Source organism: Tauraco erythrolophus, chromosome 29 (genome assembly GCF_009769465.1).
Source record: "Tauraco erythrolophus isolate bTauEry1 chromosome 29, bTauEry1.pri, whole genome shotgun sequence".
NCBI lineage: Eukaryota > Metazoa > Chordata > Aves > Musophagiformes > Musophagidae > Tauraco > Tauraco erythrolophus.
Window position 1 is genome coordinate 2,466,990 of NC_141493.1, and position 21,045 is coordinate 2,488,034.

Sequence of the window (21,045 nt, forward strand, 5' to 3'; positions counted from 1 at the left end):
CCCCAGCCCACGACATGCCCAAAGCCTCGTGGTACCCACATGTCCCCCAGCCCCTTCCTCACGGGGCCAGGAAGGTGGATACTCACACTGCGCTGCTCCGGGTTTCCTCCTTCCCTAAACAATTCCCTATTTACCTTCGATTCTTTGCTGCTGAGGTTTGTAGCTCCGACCCGTCCGCAGCTCCGGATCAGCAGCGCCGCCGCATCTCACCTCGCTAAAAACGACTCTGATTTGAGAATTTCCTCCCTCCACGTTTTCACAAAGTCTTACAAGAGCGGCAGGGAGGTGAGCAGGTAATTTGCTCCCTTTTACCCCAAATTAGAGAAAAATCAACCCTCTAACAAGCCATCACTCAGGAGCCGAGCCTCTGGCCAGCTGGCTTCCAGCTCCATTTCCTCCCCTTGGTTTACTTTGGCTGAAACTCTCAGCTTCCCCCTGAAAAACGATGCGTTTATAGGGGTGAATTTACTGTTCGTCAAAAATAAGCACAAAACCATCTCCCAGCTGCACACAGCTGAAGTGGAGCCGAGATGCATCTTAAAAATGCCGAATTACAACGTGTCCACCAGTCCTTTCCCAGACAAGGGAAGCAGCTGGGATGGCAGCATCTTTCTGGGTACCTAGGCACCCACTTCCCTCTGTACATACACATACTGCCATGTATATACTGCCCCTACATATACATCTCTCCCAATGCCTGTCTTGTTTGCATACCAGTTCTTAACTATAATTTCCACCTTAATTAGCTGGTTTTCCTGCCGTCAGAGCATCCCAGCTGCCCTAACACATGGCGCAGCTCCGCAGCCGCGGCTCCGGCATTCCAGCCCTGTGCTCCCGGAGCAAAACCGTCCCCCCGCGGGCAGCGGAAAGGGGTGGCAGGAGGCACCGACCACGTGAAACCACCTGGGTGGCACTCACCGGTGGCAGTCGTGCCAGACCCAGGCGTGGCGGCCGTTCTTGGGGCGGAAGTCGGACTGCCCGTTGTTATGGATCTGGGAGGAGAAGCGCAGCAGGCGCCGGTAGCCGGAGGTGATGGAGGTGTTGACGGCCGAGCTGGCCAAGCAGTTCTCCTCCAGCGCGCACTGCAGCATGAACATGGGTCGGTCCTCCAGGTAGGCTGTCTGCTCCACCAGCTCAGCGTTGAGCACCAGGTCAGGGGCAGCTGGTGAGCAGGAAGATTTCAAAGAATCACAGGATGGTTTGGGTTGGAAGGGACCTCAAAGATCATCCAGTTCCAACCCCCCTGCCATGGGCAGGGACACCTTCCACCACACCAGGTTGCTCAAAGCCTCATCCAACCTGGCCTTGAACACTGCCAGGGATGGGGCAGCCACAGCTTCTCTGGGCAACCTGTTCCAGTGCCTCACCACCCTCAGTGTAAAAAATTTCTTCCTTGTATCCAATCTAAATCTACCCTCTTTCAGTTTAATTTGAAATTAACTGATGGGCTACTAAAAACCCTCAAGTGTCTGCCAGAGATGGAGGCCAGCCCCTTCCTCGCGCCGTGTTTCTCAGCCCCATCAGCAGCAATTTGCTGCTGTTTTGCCAGACCCAAGGCACAGCACGGGCCACCCCCTTCTGCATATCTCAGGGCAAACACTTGTGCCAAAATAAAACAAAACCCGAGTTACTCACTCTCTGAGCAGGACACACCGGCACCAAACCGACCACCTCCTCTGGGACAGGAGACATCGGCTCCGTCGTGACGACAGTGGGCCAGGGACATCTCCGTCCCCGAGCACTTGACACCGCTCATGACCACGCTGTCAGCGCTGACGTCTCCGTGCCAGTACCAGGTTTCCTGGGCAGAAAAAGGCATTTCACACACTTGTCAGTGTTTAGAGGACTGCTGGAGGAACATCCACCCCATCCAACTTCCATTCCCTCTTCAGGGAAGATCAATGCAAGAGCTATCAAGGAGACAAGATGTTGCCAAAGGATCCTGGAGCAGAGTAACTCCGGGAACGAGCCCAAGTCTGTTTAAGCAGAAGCTGGGACTGGGCTTAAACCCCAGGTTGACCATGTTCCCTGCCCTCAACATCTGACCAGTGTTAAGCAAGTCTCTCTCCTTGTTTCTGAGCTGGTTTAAATCTCTGCTTGTTTTTAATCCAGGTGTAAAACTCACTTTTCCACCCCAGCTGATGAATTCATCCCTCCAGCTGTTTAAAGTCATTTAGGCTGTGCCTTTGGGAGAGATGCCCGGCAATTAAGCCACATCTGTCTTGTGACATCTGTGCACTTGAGAGGGCCACAAGTAATGCTGGGTGCCCACGTGCACAAGGAGGGGAGGCAGAATTAACAGCCACGCTGGAAACGCCGGTGGGAAGAAGGATTTGAGGACTACCTGGACTAATGGGGTCTGCATCTCTTGGCTCTGAGGGGGGATTCACAGACGTTCAAACCCTCCTCGCTACTCATCCTCATCACCCAGTCTTACGAAAACTCGTGGGAACAGCAGAAAATTAACTCACAGTGCACCACCACTCACAAAACTAAGCGCGCTAAACCCTGACGAAGCTGCCGCTGCAAAGCCTGGGAGAAGGGGAGGGAAGAAAGGAGGAAAAAAAAATTAAAATAACCAGATCTGTTAGCGTCAAAACCAGGAGCATGTTTCCAGGAAAAGAAAACCCGTCTGTAGCACTGGTCCCATTGCAGCGGGCTGTTTGTTAACCCTGTTAGCAACCCCACACACGCACAGAGCTGCCCTGTTCTGCACACTGTAGCTTTATGCTCGCGCGGCTGCCGCAGCCGGGGTACGGATAAGGGCCTTTTCTGCTCGAAATTCCAGCAGTCTCAGCTAAAGGAAAAAAATGTCTTGTTTCTCGCTGGCCTGGCAGGGCTGTGTCAACAGAGCTGGGCTGCTGGAAAGGGACGTGGTCATCCTCAGCTCCACAGGTAAATCAGCTGGAGGAACCTGCCTGCACGAGGGAATTGCTCCTACAGCAGCACAGGCAACTCCAACCTTCTACCTGCAACACATCCAACCCCAGCGAACCCCCGGCAGGGACCGGCAGATCCCCTAAATCGGTTGGAATCTGCCTGCCAACGAGCCCGGCGTGTCCTCCTGGATCCCAGCGTGGTCGCTCCTTGAAGACAAGCTCATGGCAGGACTGTGCTCTCCAGACAGGAGTTCAAACCAACAGTCCCTCCTGCCTTCTCCGCAGGATCCATCCCTGAGGATGCTGTGGCCACAAGTCATTCTGGACCCATCTTGTTCCTCCCTGCACAAAACCAGCTGGCAGAGACCATCGCTCTCCCCAGGTTTATCTCTGCAGTTTGTGATTTCTGGAAATTTTGTTGGGAAAATCCAGACCTGATCTAAGGCTGTTTTCGGTTTCCATCTATATAAACACACATGAAGTTTATTTATTCCGTGGCCATCTGAGCCCAAGTTTCCCCAAAGCTGCTGGCGATCGTCGATTCTCGGTTGAAACACCCCAAAGGGGCTGCGTTTCCAACGAGCTCTGCCAGGGGATCTGTCCTGGGGAGAAGCCAGTTTATTTTCAGCACCCCAAATCCCCAATTTTTTATGGGAACTGCAATAAAGGCCCAGAGGTTGTGTATTTCCTTTCAAAAATAAAAAATAATCTACCATTACACCTAGGTCTGCCTGCCCCTCTTCCACCTCGTGATCCTTGAGGGATGCATCAGTGCAGAAGAGTGTCTTGCACCAGAGTTGTTGGCCAACGCCAACGGCACCCGGTGCCATATATCCATCGGGAAGACGGGTGGGAAGCTGCTGCCCTTCTCCTTGCAGCTCTTACGGTGGCTGCTCGCCCTCCTCCAGCCGGCACAGCGGGCTGCTGCTTGCTTGGCCAAAGAGCCTCGGTGGGAAAGAGCACTTCATTCCATCGTGGTTATCCCAAGCTGGTTAGTTGGGAGCTTTTATCCCTTTATTCAGTGCCGTTCTCAGCGGCGTGCGAGCAGGGAGGGTTTAGGGCATTTGTCATTGGAGGAGGGAGGGGAAGTGACCGCAGGAGCAAAATCAAATCGTTTTCAAGTGATTTGACACCAGGTTAAACTTGCTCCTGCACTTCGGTCAGCCAGAGCAGTTCAGCTCCATGCAGACTCCAGGAGGGACACGGAACTGCACGTACCCACCAGCCCGAGTGGGGCTAAGGGCATCAGGCTTCCCAGGAAACCTCGGCAGCATCGAAATAGCAGCTTTGCCCAGAGCTCCAACAGCTCCTTCTGCTCTGAATTTCCCCCAACGGCTGTTGCGCAATGAGGGTTAATCCTCAGGGTCTCTCCGGCTAATGCTTGGAAGTTGAACGCTGTGGTTTGCTTTTGTTTTAATCATAGACTCATGGAACGGTTTGGGTTGGAAGGGACCTTCAAGATCACCCAGTTCCAACCCCCCTGCCATGGGCAGGGACACCTTCCACTACACCAGGTTGCTCAAAGCCTCATCCAACCTGGCCTGGAACACTTCCAGGGACGGGGCAGCCACAGCTTCTCTGGGCAACCTGTGCCAGTGCCTCACCACCCTCTGAGTGAAAAATTTCTTCTTTAGATCTAATCTAGAGGGGCAGAATCCCCTCCCTTGACCCGCTGGCCACTCTGCTTTTGACACAGCCCAAGATACGGTTGAATATATAATTCATAATTACGAATACATTAATTATATATTCATAATTATATTCATTATTATGAATAGCATGAACATGCAACATTCATAATAAATACAATATACAATAATAAGCCTTCCTCCTCCTCCAGCAGCCCCTACCCAACCACACACCCCCCGCATCCGGAACGCGCGCACGGGAGGGCGTGGGGGCTCACCTGGAAGGCATGGCTGGCAAAGCCCAGCCCCAGCTGCCGACACACCACCATGGCCTCCACGGTGCTCCAGTTCTCGCTGCAGACGGTTCCCCACTTCAGAGTGCCGTTGCGTTCGGCCAGGACCTCCACCCGGCCCTCGTAAGGGTTGCGGCCGCCGCTCAGACGCAGCTGCAGGGCATAAAAACCCGTCTGTCAGTAAGTGATGTAGCAAACTTTAGAGGGAAGACGCAACAGTTGGACAAGCAACACTCAGGGTCTTCTCAAGGCTTGTGTTTGAAGCCCAGGAACCTCAAGTCCAGCTGCTGGCAGACCAGTTGATGGAGTTTGGTTCATCTCCTCAGCCAAACCCAGCATCTGAAAGTGGCCTGTATCTGCTGCAAGAGAGTAACACGCTCCCTAAGGAAGCTTCTCACCACCTCTCCCTTTGGACCTCGGGCAGAAGCATTTATTCAGAGGAACCTACGTCTGCTGCATACAGTTATTTTTTTAAGCCCTACGTGGCTTAAAAAAAAACAGGTCCTGGGATTCTGCCCCTCTACTCTGTTCTCCTAAGACCCCTCCTGCAGTGTTGCGTTCAGCTCTAGGGTCTCCAACATCAGAAGGACACGGAGCTGTTGGAGAAGGCCATAGAGATGATGCAAGGGCTGGAGCACCTCTGCTATGGAGACAGGCTGAGAGAGTTGGGGCTGTTCAGCCTAGAGAAGAGAAGGCTCCAGAGAGACCTTCCAGCAGCTTTCCAGTACCTAAAGGGGCTACAGGAAAGTTGGAGAGGGGCTTTGGACAAGGGCGTGTAGTGACAGGACAAGGGGCGATGGCTTTAAACTGAAAGAGGGGAGATTTCGATTGGATTTAAGGAAGAAATTCCTCACCATGAGGGTGGTGAGGCACTGGAACAGGTTGCCCGGAGGAGTTGTGACTGCCCCATCCCTGGAAGTGTTCAAGGCCAGGTTGGATGAGGCTTTGAGCAACCTGGTGTAGTGGAGGGTGTCCCTGCCCATGGCAGGGGGGTTGGAACTGGGTGATCTTGAAGGTCCCTTCCAATCCAAACCATTCTATGATTCATTCTATGACAACCAGCAATAACCCAGGTACCACTATCATAAGACCCAACCACGATCCCATCAAAACAGTGATGCGCACCAGGTTTACGGGGCCACTGGGCTGCAGAAGTTGCAGCTGAAGTGGCACTTCCCTCATTTATAAGCCTCGTTATACCGAAAGGAGCTCAAAACTCAGTACAGAAAGGGAGAATCGTCCTTATTTGCCCTCCTGACTAATACAATGCAGATGTTAAAATGCAAATGAAGTAGGCATGGTTTAGGTGAGGCGATTCCTACCCAGCACAGCAAGGGAGGGCAGACGTTGCTCCAGGATGAACACACCTCACCATGCTCGCTCGCACCCGGATCTCACTTGGCTTCTCACCTGATTCTGGAAGCCCATCGCTGGAACGTTGCATCTCACAGCAGCGTCTTCTTCATGGTTACAGCCCTGCGACTCCATGTTGAACTTGCAGTCCGTGACCGACTTTTCAAAGCCCGTACAGTCAATTTCGTTCAGATGAATCGGACCCATGCCTTGGGGAGGAAAAGAAGAAAAAGAGAAGAGAGTTCTTACCTTTGCCCACGCTACTGTGCGGTGAAGAAATATCCAATAACAGTTTATTAACACATGGCAGACATCATACTGGCCCCTAGCATTCAAAACATGCTAATCCTGAAAAAATTCCAGTGATTTCTTGTAAAAATAAAACAAAAAGCTGCAAGATCAGTATTAATAATTTTACCGTTAAATTCTTTCCAGTAGTTTCTGGGACTCAAGCACACAAGAAGAGCAAAAAAAGCCAAGTTTCCATTGTTACATAATTTACAAACTTCAGCTGGAGGAATTTGGAGCAAATTATGACCTTTTGGCCGGGTCTGTACACTGGCATCTGCTCCCAGTTGAGTCCTGACATCTAAATGGGACACCCACTCGTTGGCTTGGACAGCACCACGTAACACCGCAGGGATGCGTGAGAAGTCAGTGGTCGACTCTGGGGTAGGTGCCTGTTACAAACTCCAACACCAGGGATGGAAACAAGAGAGCGGATGTCGTTCCATGATGCAGAGAATGGCCTCAAAGTGTTGGGAGCCAAATGGAATAATTTGGTTCCTCCCTGGACAAGTAGCAGCAGAAAATAGTCATTTCTACCAAAGAGATATGGCAAGAGGAGAGAGACACACATGAGAAGGGAATAGTCCTGCCTGCAAAGCTCTTGGGTCCTGTTTCCAAACTGAGCCCCGAGCTGGTGAGAAAGAAGTTTTGAGGGATATGAATCAGTTCCAGTCGATGACCTTCATCACAGAAGAACAACCAGAGTCTTTCTTGGAGCCCATGAGCAATTGCTGATGGAAACACACGGGATAGTTTTGACAGGAGATCCTTACCAGTAGCAGATGTAGAACCTCTGGTCTCCAGCTGTTTCTGGGGAGCTTTCAGAGAGAGAAGGGCTGAGAATAAAAACGCTCCTGAACTTTGCTATCAACGTGCTCTCTCCGGCCCCGGCGTAGCTGAAACGCCAGCAGACGCTGCGCTCTGCCCCACTGATGACGTGCTTCCCTGCAGCTGTTGGCTAGGCACTCTCCTCCAAGCCGGCCATTTCTGGTGAGCATCCAGGAGCAGCACTCACGACGGTGGCGATGAAAGGCGAAAGCCACAGAAGAAGTTTCCAAGGAAGCAGCATCCACCCATCGGTAGCCTTTCACCAGCTCTTTCCACCAGCTGGAAGAGGTTGACCAACACCAGGTGTAGGAGTTGGGGTTTGGTTTGGAGTTCCCCTTGTCAGGATGCATGGCAGGAGGCTGCTGGAGTCCGGGCTGACCCATCTGGGTAACAGGGGTAGGAAAGCAACTGTTTTCTTCCCATTTCTGACAGCAACTGGTGATTCTTCATTCCTGCAACACTTTTGCCATCGTAGCACAGCGACGAGGGCCCCGCAGAGCCAGAGCTGTACCTGTCTCGAAGCATTCAAATCAGCAGAGAACAGACCATGGAAACAACGACCTGGCTCTGTTTCTTCATCTGCACCCAGAGATGACACGAATTTCCCAAAATTAGACAGTGGCAGAACCGCTGAGTGTGCTCCAACCAGCAGCATCCCGGGCACGTGCTGTCTCACCACGAACTCTCTTTTGCTCACATCTCCGGACAGGAAAACTTTGACCCAACATCAAGTCTGCTCCTTTTAGTTCAAAGAAAAGAGCTGACTCTGGAAGGCAGGAAAATGTAATTGGTTTATTAACAGTAAGTGGGATCTTTTTGCTTAAAAGCCTCTTCCTACTGTCATCCAGAGTCTTTCTAATTCCACGTGGCAGCCTGCATATCTGTGGCTCAGAGACCCAACCATGGGGGACAGTTTAATGACCTGTCTGCTGAACCTCTCGCCTCTCCTCAGACTTCTGCTGAGGCACAGGGAAAACAGGAAAAAGGAAAAAAAAAAAGCTTTCTAGCATATTTCCACAATTGTGTGGTGGAATGAGTCAGGACGTACCCTGGAGCTGTCTTCTGACAACAGCCCCAAGAACAACAAAGGCAGAGATAGAAACGTGTTGGGTTCCATCGCATCCACAGAATTCACTTGGCTTTGGCCACCTCTTGCACCTTCGCATGTCAGCATCCACCCATCACCCAGGTCTGTGCCATGTGGGAGCAGATTTCTGGGCTGAGGCCACTGGGGAATGGGTGTCCAGCTTATTTTTTTTTTGCTTCTCTCCCATTAAAATCCTGTTTGTGGTCTATATCTGGAAACAGCGACACTGAATTAGTCGTTTCGCAAGCCGCTGAACAGCTCGAGGGGGAGGAATGCCTTGATGCTGACCAGAACCGGAGGGTGACGCACCAAGAATGCAGGATGGATCCAGCCTGATGTTCTCCACTGAAATAGCCCCACGAAGTCATACCAATGACATGACAAAGCAAGAGGGCAGGACCATGGTCCTCCTGGTCCACGTAACCCTGGCATGTTTGTTCTTCTTGGGGAAATTCTTTTACGATGAGCAGAGGCAGTCAGCGCTGCTGTCCCCGGCACCGAGACGTAGCCAAACTGCATTGCTGTAGTGCTGAAATATGGTGATAAAAATTATATTTCCTCCCATACCATTCCCTTTAGCATAAGAACAGGATTACGAACGTATATCCAGCATATACGTTCACCAACTGCTTGAGGCTTTATTCTAGGTTCTTCCTCCAAGGACGTTGTAGTGGACAACACATTTGGGAGGATCTGGGCTCAGTATCTGCCTTTCAGACAACTCTTGGGTGAATATGGGTAAATTGTTTAATCTGGGTCTCAGTTGCTCATCCACGAAAGGGAGAGTACCAGCCACGAAAGGGAGAGTAAATCATCTTCTCCGCACCCTGAACTCTTTCAGGCAGTCGCTCATCTCCCACAGGTCACTGTCCTAACTGGGGCTTCTAGACCCTGCACACTGATTTAACACGTAGCCCATCTTTATCCATTTTATCCCATGAAATTAAATCTCCAGTGATGAGACTGGTCCTTCAAATTAGTCTCTGAACGGACAAATTCCCCGCGCCGCAGCTGTAACAAAGCAAAGTGCAAACACGGACCCAGAGGTTTCCCAGCTGTTGCCCCTGGGCGACAGGAGCGTGGAAGTGAGTTTGGGCCAAAATTGCTCCTTTTCCTACCACGGTACGACGATCCAACTGCTGAAGGGAATCACCTCGTCATCCCAGAGGATGGGGTGTGCTGATCCATTGCCAGCGTTTAACATTAAAAGAACAGAAAACACGTGGGAACGGGCAGCTGATGCAAAGATTTTCCAGGCTGCGGCTGGGGCAGATGGTGGGGAACAGCATGTTCTCCTCCCTCACGTGGCAGCTGCTTTCCCCACTCCCATGATGATGGGGAAATTTCCTAGATGAAGCTAAACACATCAGCAGCTCCCTGCATCCCACCACAAGTTTGGTTTGTTTGTTTTTTTTTTTTTTTTTTTTTTTTTTTTGCAAATCCAATGGACAGGTCGCATTTTAAAGCTTTCCAGATGCTGGACACCACAGCTTTGCATGTGCTGTTACTTCTCCTCCCCTTCTCCAAACTATGCTGGGCTGGAGACACTTCACCCCATTCATTTAGTCTCACAATAAAGGATTTGGTTTGGTGTCATTTTCTTTAGGGTTTACACTACGGGAGCGAGGCGTGTGAATCACAAGGTGGTTTGAGAGGGCGTACGTTTGGTTTGAGTTATCATTCACCACAGTTTGGGATTTAGACCAACTCCCAAATACAGGAAATCCAAACCCAAAGCTGGCTCTAAACTGTTCAAATGCCCTTCTATTTATAATGGGCTAAATTAACATTCTGGTCTTAACCAGAGAGCGTTTGAAGTCTAGATCCAGGACCCATTTTTTTGCCAGGAACCTTCTAGTAATGCATTACACCATGATATGGATCTAGAGAACTTGTAAAGAGAGTTTTGAGAGCAACGGATGTGATAACAAAGAAGTAATTACTGGGACAGCTGTCTGAGGGAAAGGTTAAACTCATCATCACTAGACTTCTGTCAAGGAATCTTGAATATCTTTCTAAGTCACATATTCCAGTTCAGCCTCAAGCTCCTGGACTCAAGAGACTTATTAAGGGTGGATAATAAATTCCTGGTCCCCAAACCAAACATCCTAGAAAAAAATACGCTCTGTCCTGAATCATGAAAGGGTTCTCGGAGGTGGCCAGGGCACTAACGGGAGCTCTCCTCGCTCTTACCTTGCCCGAGCCTCGCGCCCGTTATCGCTTCCTTGGCGCTCCCGAAGCCCAGCTCTCGGCACACCACGCTGGCCGACACCAGGTTCCAGTTGTCGTCGCAAACCGTTCCCCACTCCCCGTTTTTCAGCACTTCCACTCGCCCTTCGCCGGTGTTGGCTCCTCCTTTCAGCCTCACCAGGGGCTGCTGGAAGACGCAGACAGAAGCGGTGTTACCGCTGCCTGGGAACGAAGCATCCTTTCTTTACAGCTCTTATTTACAGCATGCGGCTGCAGGTAAGTCGTGGCTCAGAAAGCATCACCCTGAGGCACCTTCAAACAACCACCACGTAATACAAAAGGCTGAAAGGACATCTGTGTGGAGCACTGGACCAGGTTGCCCAGAGAAGCTGTGGCTGCCCCATCCCTGGAAGTGTTCAAGGCCAGGTTGGATGGGGCTTTGAGCAGCCTGGTGTAGTGGAGGGTGTCCCTGCCCATGGCAGTGGCCTTGGAACTGGATGATCTTTGAGGTCCCTTCCAACCCAAACCGTTCTATGATTCTATGATCTTTGTCTGCTAAGACTCATGGTATGCATAGACATGGTTTCTCTATGTTGCTATGTATGGGCAGAGAATAAAAAGAGACATCGCCCTCTGCAGTTTTAGTGCTTGGATTTAGGAACCTTTTTCACCCAAAGGAGGAGTGCTGCTGCACACAGGAGCAGCTGGACGTTCAACCACCCAGTTGTCACGCTATATCTCTTGGGAACCTTTCAGGAGGCTTGGGAATCACATGGAGCCAGCCAATATCTGCTTGCTGCCTGCGGCTCAGAGGCTCAATGGGTTCATTTGCTGCACACATTCTCCAGACAAGGGTCCTGGGTCAACTGAGGAGACCAATGTGGAACTCAAGCCATGTAAAAACTATCTGCCTGCTGCAGTTTGGACTAGTGGAATAAGCAATCTGCCAGATCGCAGTCAGAAATATATAGCTGAGTGGCAGGTCCAGCTCATTTATATTATGTTTTCTTCTTATATTTATGAAGAAATTTATTATTTATATTCTTATATTTCTGTTAGTCACCAACTATACATCACTTACATCCTTCCCCAGTACCAAGCAGACTCCCACCAGCTGCTGCACCCAAGAGATGTGTTGTTGTGGTGGGAGCTGAGCCTTAGGTACGGGAACACCATATGATTTGTGCAGAGTCCGAGACCAAAAAAAACCCTGAACTTTTAAAACTGGAAGCATACGCAGTTCTCCAGGCTAGGGTCACACGAAGGACATCCAAAGCCTACACAAAGGCTTAAGGAATTACTTGGCAGCGCGTGCGGCTCAGAAGATTAGTAACGATTTACAAGACCTTTCACCTTGGAAGCCCAGATCCTGCGAGCTCTGAGTGCCTGGATTCCATGCAAGGAAAGCACGGATGGAACCGCGCTATTCCCACTATGGCAGCGTCTGGAGGTGTTGTCTGGGGTCTTCTCCAGTGCCAAGAGAAAGCCCACTCCTCAAGTCACAGCAGTACAGGGCTGGGGGATGCGGGCTACAGCCAAGGGTGGTAGGTGAGATCCACAACACCTAATGCATCTTGCAGAAAAACCCCTCTGACCCAGCACTAAGGGTGTCCCAGACCCCGAGATCACCCCTGCATCCTAAGGCTGCACACACCTTACAGCTGGAAAACTTCCCTTAGCACCAACCTAAACCACAGTGGCTGCAAGTTGAGCTGTTCTTTCATATTCCGTCGCCCCATCAACACCGAGTTTTACAACAGCCTTTTGCACGTCTCAGAATTTTCACGCTACACTCAGCCCCCTCCTTGCACAGACTAAACACACTCAGCTTTTTCAACCTTTCCTGTAGGCCACCTTTTCCCGGGCTCCCAGGGCATTTCTTTTGCAGAAGACACTGGGGTAGTGGAAATACCAGCTGATTTCCCTCGTACCTCTTCGGGAGAAACAGCCCAGCAGCGTTTACGAAGCCTGGCAGCAACTGGGCGCGCGTTCAGTTGGCTTCAACGCAACAGCTCAAACACAAACGTGACAAATCTATTTTCTCACTACTTGCTCGCAGCTTTGCCAGCCGTGGCGGCGAGTCTCCCACCCTTCCGAGCTCGCAGATGGAGGCGAGGGACCACGTACTTGTCAGGATAGAAACTCAGCCGGGCTCGTGGCGAGAAAGGAATAGGGAGAGGGGATATTTGCATTTGCTGGTTTGTGGCTACGGCTGTACGCGTGTCCCAGCCCTACAGCTGGTAACTGGTGAGGAATATTTACATCCCTAGGCTTTTCCTACCCAACTGGTTGTGTTCATTCCCTGCTCACCTCCTGCCTGAAGGCTTTTCGGAAGCCGCTGTGGCTGCTGGGGGCAAAGGCACGTCCGGGGACGCAGCTGACTACGGCGGGCATCCCGTTGTCACACGTCGCGTTCTTCTCTGCGTCCACGTTGAGGTGATTGCCCAGTTTGCAGCTGGAGATATGAGCTTCGTTCCCGCTGCAGTCCATTGAGTAAGCCCAGTAATGCTGCTTCCTTCTGCTGGCAAACATCCTGAAAGGAATAAAGGGGAACAGGAGAATAAAAGTTGGGAATCCGTAAAAACTGCACCGATGTAGCTACGTTTGGGAAAAGAAAAACTCCTTGAAATAAAATGGGGGTTGAATAGTGTTATTTGAAGGCTCATTTCATAAATGTGTTATTTCACAAACACATTTCATAACACTATTTCATAAATAGTGTTATTTGAAGGTTCATACACACAATGACTCTGTGTTAGGGTGCCACTGGGGAGCAGACAGGTCATCTCCTTAAGCTAAAGATCAGGGTGTGAATCAACAGTGCAGCTAAAGCAACAATTATACACTGGAAGGAGAGAGATGTAGAGATCCCTACGTTATGTAGAGGGCAGAGACCAGTTAACTCAGAAGGCAGCGTACAGACAGGGCATGTGCAAATAACACTGGTGAGTTTAGACTGGAGAGTCCCCCCAGAAGACCTCTCTCCATAAACAAGCCCTTCTCTTTGCTGCCCATCCCCTACCAGCCGTGAGAAGATAGCAGGATGAGGAAAAAAAAAAAAAATAAATCCACAGCTCTCTGAGCTTCTCTCAAAGCTGCAGCGTTAACAACCGTGAGCCTGAAAGCAATTTCCGAGCGCGAGAGCGATCCCCCCGATGACATGGTCGCAGCAGAGGAGGTTGGCAGCAGTTTCTGCTCCTTGCTCCCAAACTGGAGTGCTTGGAGGGGCTCCAGGGACTTCTGAGGGGGAAGGGGCACGCGTGATAAATGAGGAAGAGTCATCCAGTTCCATCCAAACTGCACTGCGAGGCTGCCCGGTGGTTGTATCAGAGCTAAAACGGTCAATGAGACAAAAATAGGTCAGATCAGTATCAGAAAAGAGAGATGTTAGAAGTTAAGCTAAAAAAAATCCGAGGTACAGAGGAGCCAACACCCTGCTGTGATCTTGACGTGGCTTTGCGAGATGCCTGTGCTGCTCCTTATTCCAGGACTCGCTGCCGTGCAGCCCCGGCCATCCAAGGATTAGCTGTGATAAATGGCACAGTGAGGGGGGTGGGACTCGCTGGGAGAAAATGCACCAATTCTGGTTAACTGTGGCACGTCCCTGCAGGACAGGGAGCCTGAACAGGAGCTGAGAAAGGAACAAAGAGCCTTTCACAGCTTGTTGGTTTGAAACTAAACTGGACTGGGTCAAGGTTTTCCCAGCTGATGCCCTTTGGTGGTCCCATGGGGGCTAATTTGTACGGTCTCAGATGCTTGAGGGAACCATCTTCTCCCCTTCTGCTCACGAAGCTTTGCTGACAAGCTCAGCAGTTGTCTAGGCTCACATGGCTCCTGGCCACTGACTAATTCTTTCCGGAACCAAATCTCTCTGGATTGAGGTTAGGGCTAAACGCAGCCGGGCTGGAGATGGAGATGCAATTGCATCACACGTTGGGGAACAAACACTGTTGGGAAGGACGGTGGATGGAGCAGGGCTGAGATCTACCCCATGGAGCAGTGATAGGCAACCTGCCTGTCCTGGGGCTGTCAAACTCCAAGTCTGTCAAACCAGAGCTGTCAGGGATGCTGAAACAACAGAAAATGGATGGGAAACAGGAAGAGGAATAAAAATTTTAAAAACAGGATGCAGGCAGAAAAAGCACCAAACACTTCTCAGCTAGAGAATCTGATGCAATTTAGACCAAACCTTGAAGGTTTTTCTTCCTTTTTATTAAGCCACCCAGGCTCCTACAACATCTACCAAAAGGCCATGAAAGCCTCTGCCCTTGGACTGCTGGAGCTCAGCACCGAGGTCCCACTGGAACATTAATGGCTCTCTTGGACTGCGGAGAGACGGGGCAGGTTCAGGCACATGTTACATCCTGGAAAGCATCTGGAGGTGCCTGGGTTCAGGGACTCCATTCCATACTGTCCTAGAACGAGCCAGTTCTGCTCCACCAACCGCCCCGTATGGAAGCGAGAACCTTGAAGGAGCGTTTTCACCGAGAGCCATCCGCCGACATGTGTGCAGAGAGCTCCATGAACTCCAAAGCAGACAAGAAACACAGCCTGTCTTAGAGAAGTAATTACGGGGATGCCTTATAATAGCAAACAATGACCTCATCCTGGAAATTTCATGAGGCATTAACATCTGGTTGGTATTAACAGCTCTTGGTAGGCTGGGGAGAAACAGCCAGAGAAAGCCTCACCTCATTTCCCCAGACCAAATATATATATATATATAAAAAAGAAGAATACAGATGATCCTCACAGATCGAAACTGGGGGCATTCTTGTTATTTGCTTCTAACACAGAAAGGGTGAAACCCACCTCTCGCTGGTCTCAGTTCAAGCCAAGAGCCATGCTGCCCAGCTCAGAGGTGTGAGTGAACACTCCTGCTGTGAGAGTTCAGCCAACTCTAGGTCAAGTTGGAGCCCAAGCCATTTTGACTCATCAGGAGAGACAGACCTTCACCACATCAGCTTTAAACAAAGGCTCAGGTTAAGCCCAAGGGCTGTGGGAAGTGGCCGAGGGTTTGGCCAAAGGAACCTCACTGTGTAAGAATGCATCCGGGAGGACACGGGGAGTGGAAAACAAAACATTATACACGTGCATGTCAGGGAAAAGTCATCTGAAACAGTGAACAGAAGCTGGTAAACTCCTGTGAGCATAATTCTTGAGAAATTCTTCAAGCATTCACTGAAGTTTGCCATCTTCAGCCTCGGGGAGGCAGAGGAGAAGCCAGACCTGCCACCTTCTGCCAAAGCCCTTGAGATCCTGGCTTTGCTGGGGACAACCCAAACCACGAGGATTTCTACTGCAAGCATAGAAGTGATGAACCACCCCACACACCTGACCAGGTCTCTGCAGCCTGGTTAAACGGGAGATGCTGTTTGGACTGGCACTGAATGAAGCACACTGGAAGCGCTGAGCTCCTCCATCCAATTCTTTGGCAAATCACAAAGCTGTAAGGCCTCCAGAAGGCATCAGGTCCACCCCTCGGCCTTAGGCATCTCTGGTCACAAACTTCTACTCTCCCCATCAGCAAAACACATTGAATTCTCCTCTGCTTTCTCAACCGGAGCAGGAGCTGGGAGGAGGAGCTAACAAGTGGTGCCTGTATAAAACCACTTTGAAGAACGAACAGGAACATGGAAACAACGTTGAGATTTGTTTCGTTTCCTAACATAAATCGTGCTGTCAACTGCAGAGCCTAAGTTACATTCAGGAATAAAACCCTGGCACCGGGACAACAATGAACTAAGTTGTTTTCTTTCAGGCAAGACCCATCTGCAAATCATTTCACCTCCCACCATTGTGCAGGAGCAGAGCAGAGCGTCAGCTCGCTCAGCGTGCAGAGCTGGGGAGAGGGACTGGGGGGGGTGTGGGAAGGGGGCACCCGCAGCCCTGGCCAGCAGAAACCCAATTCCAGCCCATCTCGGAAGGATTTGCTCTTGGGAGAATGGTATTTACAAATTAGGGAGAGCAAAGCCTGAGAAATGAGAAGAACGTTTCTGAGGCTTCACACTCGCGTGGCGAGAGGGTTTAGTCCAAGTGACCAGCTAGAGATGAAACTCTTCCCTCCCCAGGAGAGGATGCGACCAGAAAACGCGTGAGCCAAAGCACGGATTACGGTGGTCGGCATTCCAATACCTCCATCGTGAAGCAAAGATGACTTGTGAAGCTCCTGACTCAGAACTGGGAAGTTTCCTTCACCAGCAAGGGTACCAGAAACGCTGCTTGTATGTGATGGGTCTGCCAGGAACTCAAAGCACAGAAGGTAAATGCCCCAAGAAGAGAAGGCAGCTTTTTAAGCTACGCTAATCAAACAAAATTGTCTTGCTGACAAAGCTCTACAAGACTTACCCCTCCAAGAAAACAACATCCCATCTTCTTCTAACCTGGGATAATCAGCAAATATTCCAAACCATCTTTTGGTGGGTGCAGGAGCCCAGCAAGCTGTCGCTGCTTGCCGAAAACGAGTAAAGGTGAGGGAGGTTTAAGGACACTGGGACTACTTGAGCAATCTGTCTGGCTCGGTAGCAGAGATCTCCAGGCCTGGTATTTGTAAGCGTTACATATTCCTAACTCCAGCCCCGGCGAACGGGATTTTCGACACTGCTGGATATCTGTGCCTCAGTTTTTTCCATCTCTAAGAGCACTGTTGCAAGAGACAGAACAATTACCAAGCATCCTTTTATTTAAGGCAGATGGCTCCAGCTGCTAAAGTTAATGCTTTTCTTGGAAACACCACAACTGAGAAGCAGGGGAAAAAAAAAAAAAAAAAAATCTACTTTGTCTTCCTAGAGGTAATTTATTCTCCCTTCCCGCTCTGGTGCCGGGGATGGGAAACTCAGAGCTGAGTTTGAGGCAGACACGCTGCTCCGGTGGGAGCAAACGCTCCTCTAACGGGTGTCCAGGGCAAAACACGAGAGCGCCTGGGAGCAATTATCAATTCGCTGCTCAGCTCCCCGGGAAGCCTGGAACCAGAATTCCACTCGGGTTCTTTATTTTCATATTCTTTGTGCTGCTGCACAGCTTTACGCTGTTCCAACCCAAGGACCTCTTCACGACTGATCGCGATCTTGCTAATGAAAGAAACAAAACGTGGCCAGCCTGTTCCAGGGGGAGCTTTGCACAAATAGTGATTGCACAGAAAACCACAGCTCCTCCCTGGAGAATCCAGTTCTCCCCCTGACCGGCTGACGCTTTCCCATTCCATAGGTCACAGCGTAGGAAAGAAACGAGGCAGAATTTCACTTAAACCATTTTGCATCTGCTTTAGGGCGTTCTTTCTAGGGAACAGTGTAGGAAGAAGCCCGTCTGTGATGAAGGCTGGTGACAAAACACAAACCAAAGCAATGACAACAAAAAAAGACCAGAGCTCCTGGCTTTCAAGAGACAGGAAACGCAGCCTGAACCGATCAGCCCGCAGCTCCGAGATACACAATGTTCTCCCTATGGATCGCTGTTTCCTTCTCTCCTTTTCAAGCAACCTACAATCATCAGAAGAAAAAGCAGCTGGAATCTCAGCTGCCCCAAACTCCCTCCTTCCACAAGCACCATCCCGGACGCACGGGCAGAAGCGATGTCGGGAGCAGCAGCACGGATGCGCTGCCGATGTTTTAGCACTTATGGACAGAACGGGTCATGCAGCTGGAGGAGGCTGGCAGCTCTTCCAGCCCGGGACCCTCAGGAATTGCCAGTGCCAAAGGAGCTGAACTGGGGTTAACGACAGTGGAAGATTTACTAGGAAACATTCCCCTGGGCAGACTGCTCCTTCGTGGGTCATTTGGCAGCTGGACATCCCTGAAACATGGACTGTGAACCTCCACGAGAGCCAGAGCAGTTGGTAAACGTGTGTAAACACATCGTGAGAGGTGCGAGAGTAGGAATTGTGTGCAGTAGCAGGAAGGAGGAACCTGGGCAACGAAGCACAACAAAGACCTATTTTATTCCAAGATTCCTCAGTCAGAGCTTTCAGCACGTACCAGATCTGATCCTACAGCTGGATTTCTGCAGAGGGATGAAGACAGACTTTTTACAAGGGTATATGGTGATAAGACAAAGGGCAATAGATTTAAACTGAAAAAGGGGAGATTTCCATGAGATATAAAGAAGAAATATTCCACTCTGAGGGTGCTGAGGCACTGGACCAGGTTGCCCAGAGAAGCTGTGGCTGCCCCATCCCTGGCAGTGTTCAAGGCCAGGATGGATGAGGCTTTGGGCAACCTGGTGTAGTGGAGGGTGTCCCTGCCCATGGCAGGGCGGTTGGAACCAGATGATCTTTGAGGTCCCTTCCAACCCAAACCATTCTGTGATTCTATGGGGGAAGCGGTTAGATTTGCTTACAGCTGGTAGGTTTACTGGGACAGTGTGACTGGTTTGCTCACATCCACCCCCTGCACCCAACACAGAACGTAACCCTATCACTGGTGAAGAAAACGACTACTCTACAGCTGGAAACAACAACAAAAAGATTTTTTTGGGCTGACTGTCTGCCTCTCCTACTATAGGACCCATCAAATACTACAACTGATGGTGCACAAGGTCTTCAGCCAGAACGGGGAGGATCAGACGATTCCCCAGTCTGCACAGGGAAACACTTGACATTTCAAATATTTACACAGAAGGAAAAATCTGATCTGAAGGAACGAAGCAGTTGGAGTTTTTTCTCCCTCAAGGTGTCCGGTGTCATCTGACAATTTGCATAGTCGAACAAGGCCCTGAGTGTTCAAAGAGACGCGCTCGTGTCTCGTACAAAGCTCTGCTCTTACTTGTAGACGTTGGTGTTGTATTTCCTCTCGCTCGGAAATCCAAACATGCCACAGACAACTCGGGAATTTTTCATGGTCCAGTGCTTGTCGCAGATTTGCTTCCAGGTCCCTTGGTCCTTCACCTCCACGTAACCCTCCGTGACGGGCACCCGCTTGCGGTAGGTGGCGAGGATGGGACGGATCCTTATGTCTTCCACCTGGATGTTCATGTTCTGTAGGCGTAAAAGAAACACGAATGACACCAGCTTGCACGGAAACTGGTTGTGTGGCTTCGAGGTGTGGAACGGGACCCCGTTCTGCTCACGGTTACAGCTGAGTAGAGGGAGGCAGAAGGGAAGAGCAGTTTAGGAAAAGACACAACAGGGAAGCAAACAATCCTTTCCACCTCGTGCAAATCCATCCTCCGCCCTGCCAAAGAGGATGCTTTTTCTCATTAAATAAAAAAGAAATACAAGCATTATTTTACAAATGGCTACATAAAATCTCTTTTGTTACTCCAAGTCGTCGAAGTGCTTGTTTCAGAAGCACAATAACAGTAATTTAGTCTCAGCTACTGTGGAAGTGAACCCAGCTCAGCTTTGCTGGGGCCATTGGAACGCGGGGGAACAGGAGCCCCGACAGGGAAGGATGGTGAGGATGTCATCAAGCCACTGGGCATCCCTTCCCCACCGTGCCTGGGCAAGCACTGGGAAAGCTGGGATCCCAATGGGAAAGCCAGGATCCCAGTGTGCTGACACCAGCGTTTCGCTGCTTCCCCAAGCTGGGTTCCTCCTCCAGCAAATGAGTCACCAAGGTTGAATGGGTTTCACATTTGGAGCCTACGTGAGGCTGCACAAACCAACCTTGCAGGGACCTGAGCCCAAAAAGCAAAGGCTGGCTGGAAAATATCCGCTGTGGCAAGCAATTACAAAAGAGCTACTGAAAATTTTATGACTGGCTGCCAGGAGAACCTTTCTTGACAAAAATGTATAAACCCACGTGGTTCTGCTAACAGTTACATCAGGACTGAGGAATCCTCCCCTCCCCTTGCTCAAATTCAATCACTCAGAAAAGAAAAACGCCCAGAGCTTTAAAGAGACACGGGCACCTCTGGTTATGGGTGGGTGACACACGCCGGGATCGAAGCAGGAGAGATGGCAGTAGGAGGTGGTGAGCCCTGTGAATCACATGTGGCACATCCACTCTCCAGATTCTTCACCAATGGAACTAACGGAGCCCGGGGAAAAGGGAACCAACTGCAGAGAAAGAGCCTGCTGGGGCAGGCATCTGTTCCTCAGCCTCAGCTCTGCCACTGCTCTGCCCACATCACCTTGGGCAAGTTACTTAAGGCTTCCTCCCCACTTTTCTTCTTTCCCCCCCAACCCTTTTTCCTTTTTTTTTTTTTTTTTATCATCTACATTTACCACCCAGTTTTACAGCAAACCAGATCACCCATTCCTCCTTTCACCTTCAGCTGCAGGAATTCAGTCCTGCTCATACAGCGCTCAGAGTTCAGGCTCAGGCTTCGAAAGCTCTTCTAGCCCTCAAGAAGAAAAAAAAACCACCACAACAATGTCCAAGTTTATTACATCTGAGGCACTTCAAGGTGTTCAGACAAGGGGTCTGATGATGGAAGACCAGACTTACAGACCTCCTGCATAGCCTGGGAAGTCCATTTGCAATACAAAGAGTTTCTCCTCAATTTGGCAGCTTCTCCTGAAATAGTGTAGCTTTTGACTATGTGCTGTCAGAAAAGTGGCA

At 50.4% G+C, this 21,045-nt stretch overlaps 1 protein-coding gene across 1 annotated transcript in view; it reads right to left on the reverse strand.

The window, feature by feature from the left end:
* Positions 1–21,045, reverse strand: part of LOXL2 (lysyl oxidase like 2) — a 41,087-nt gene that overhangs the window by 4,381 nt on the left and 15,661 nt on the right. Inside the window, exons 3-9 of the mRNA XM_009984603.2 lie at positions 19,306–19,517; positions 12,857–13,079; positions 10,550–10,733; positions 6,211–6,362; positions 4,786–4,953; positions 1,636–1,801; positions 919–1,162 (exon numbers count right to left, since the gene is read on the reverse strand). Of these exons, the coding sequence (XP_009982905.2) occupies positions 919–1,162; positions 1,636–1,801; positions 4,786–4,953; positions 6,211–6,362; positions 10,550–10,733; positions 12,857–13,079; positions 19,306–19,517 (1,349 nt within the window). The remainder of the gene's footprint in view (positions 1–918; positions 1,163–1,635; positions 1,802–4,785; positions 4,954–6,210; positions 6,363–10,549; positions 10,734–12,856; positions 13,080–19,305; positions 19,518–21,045) is intronic.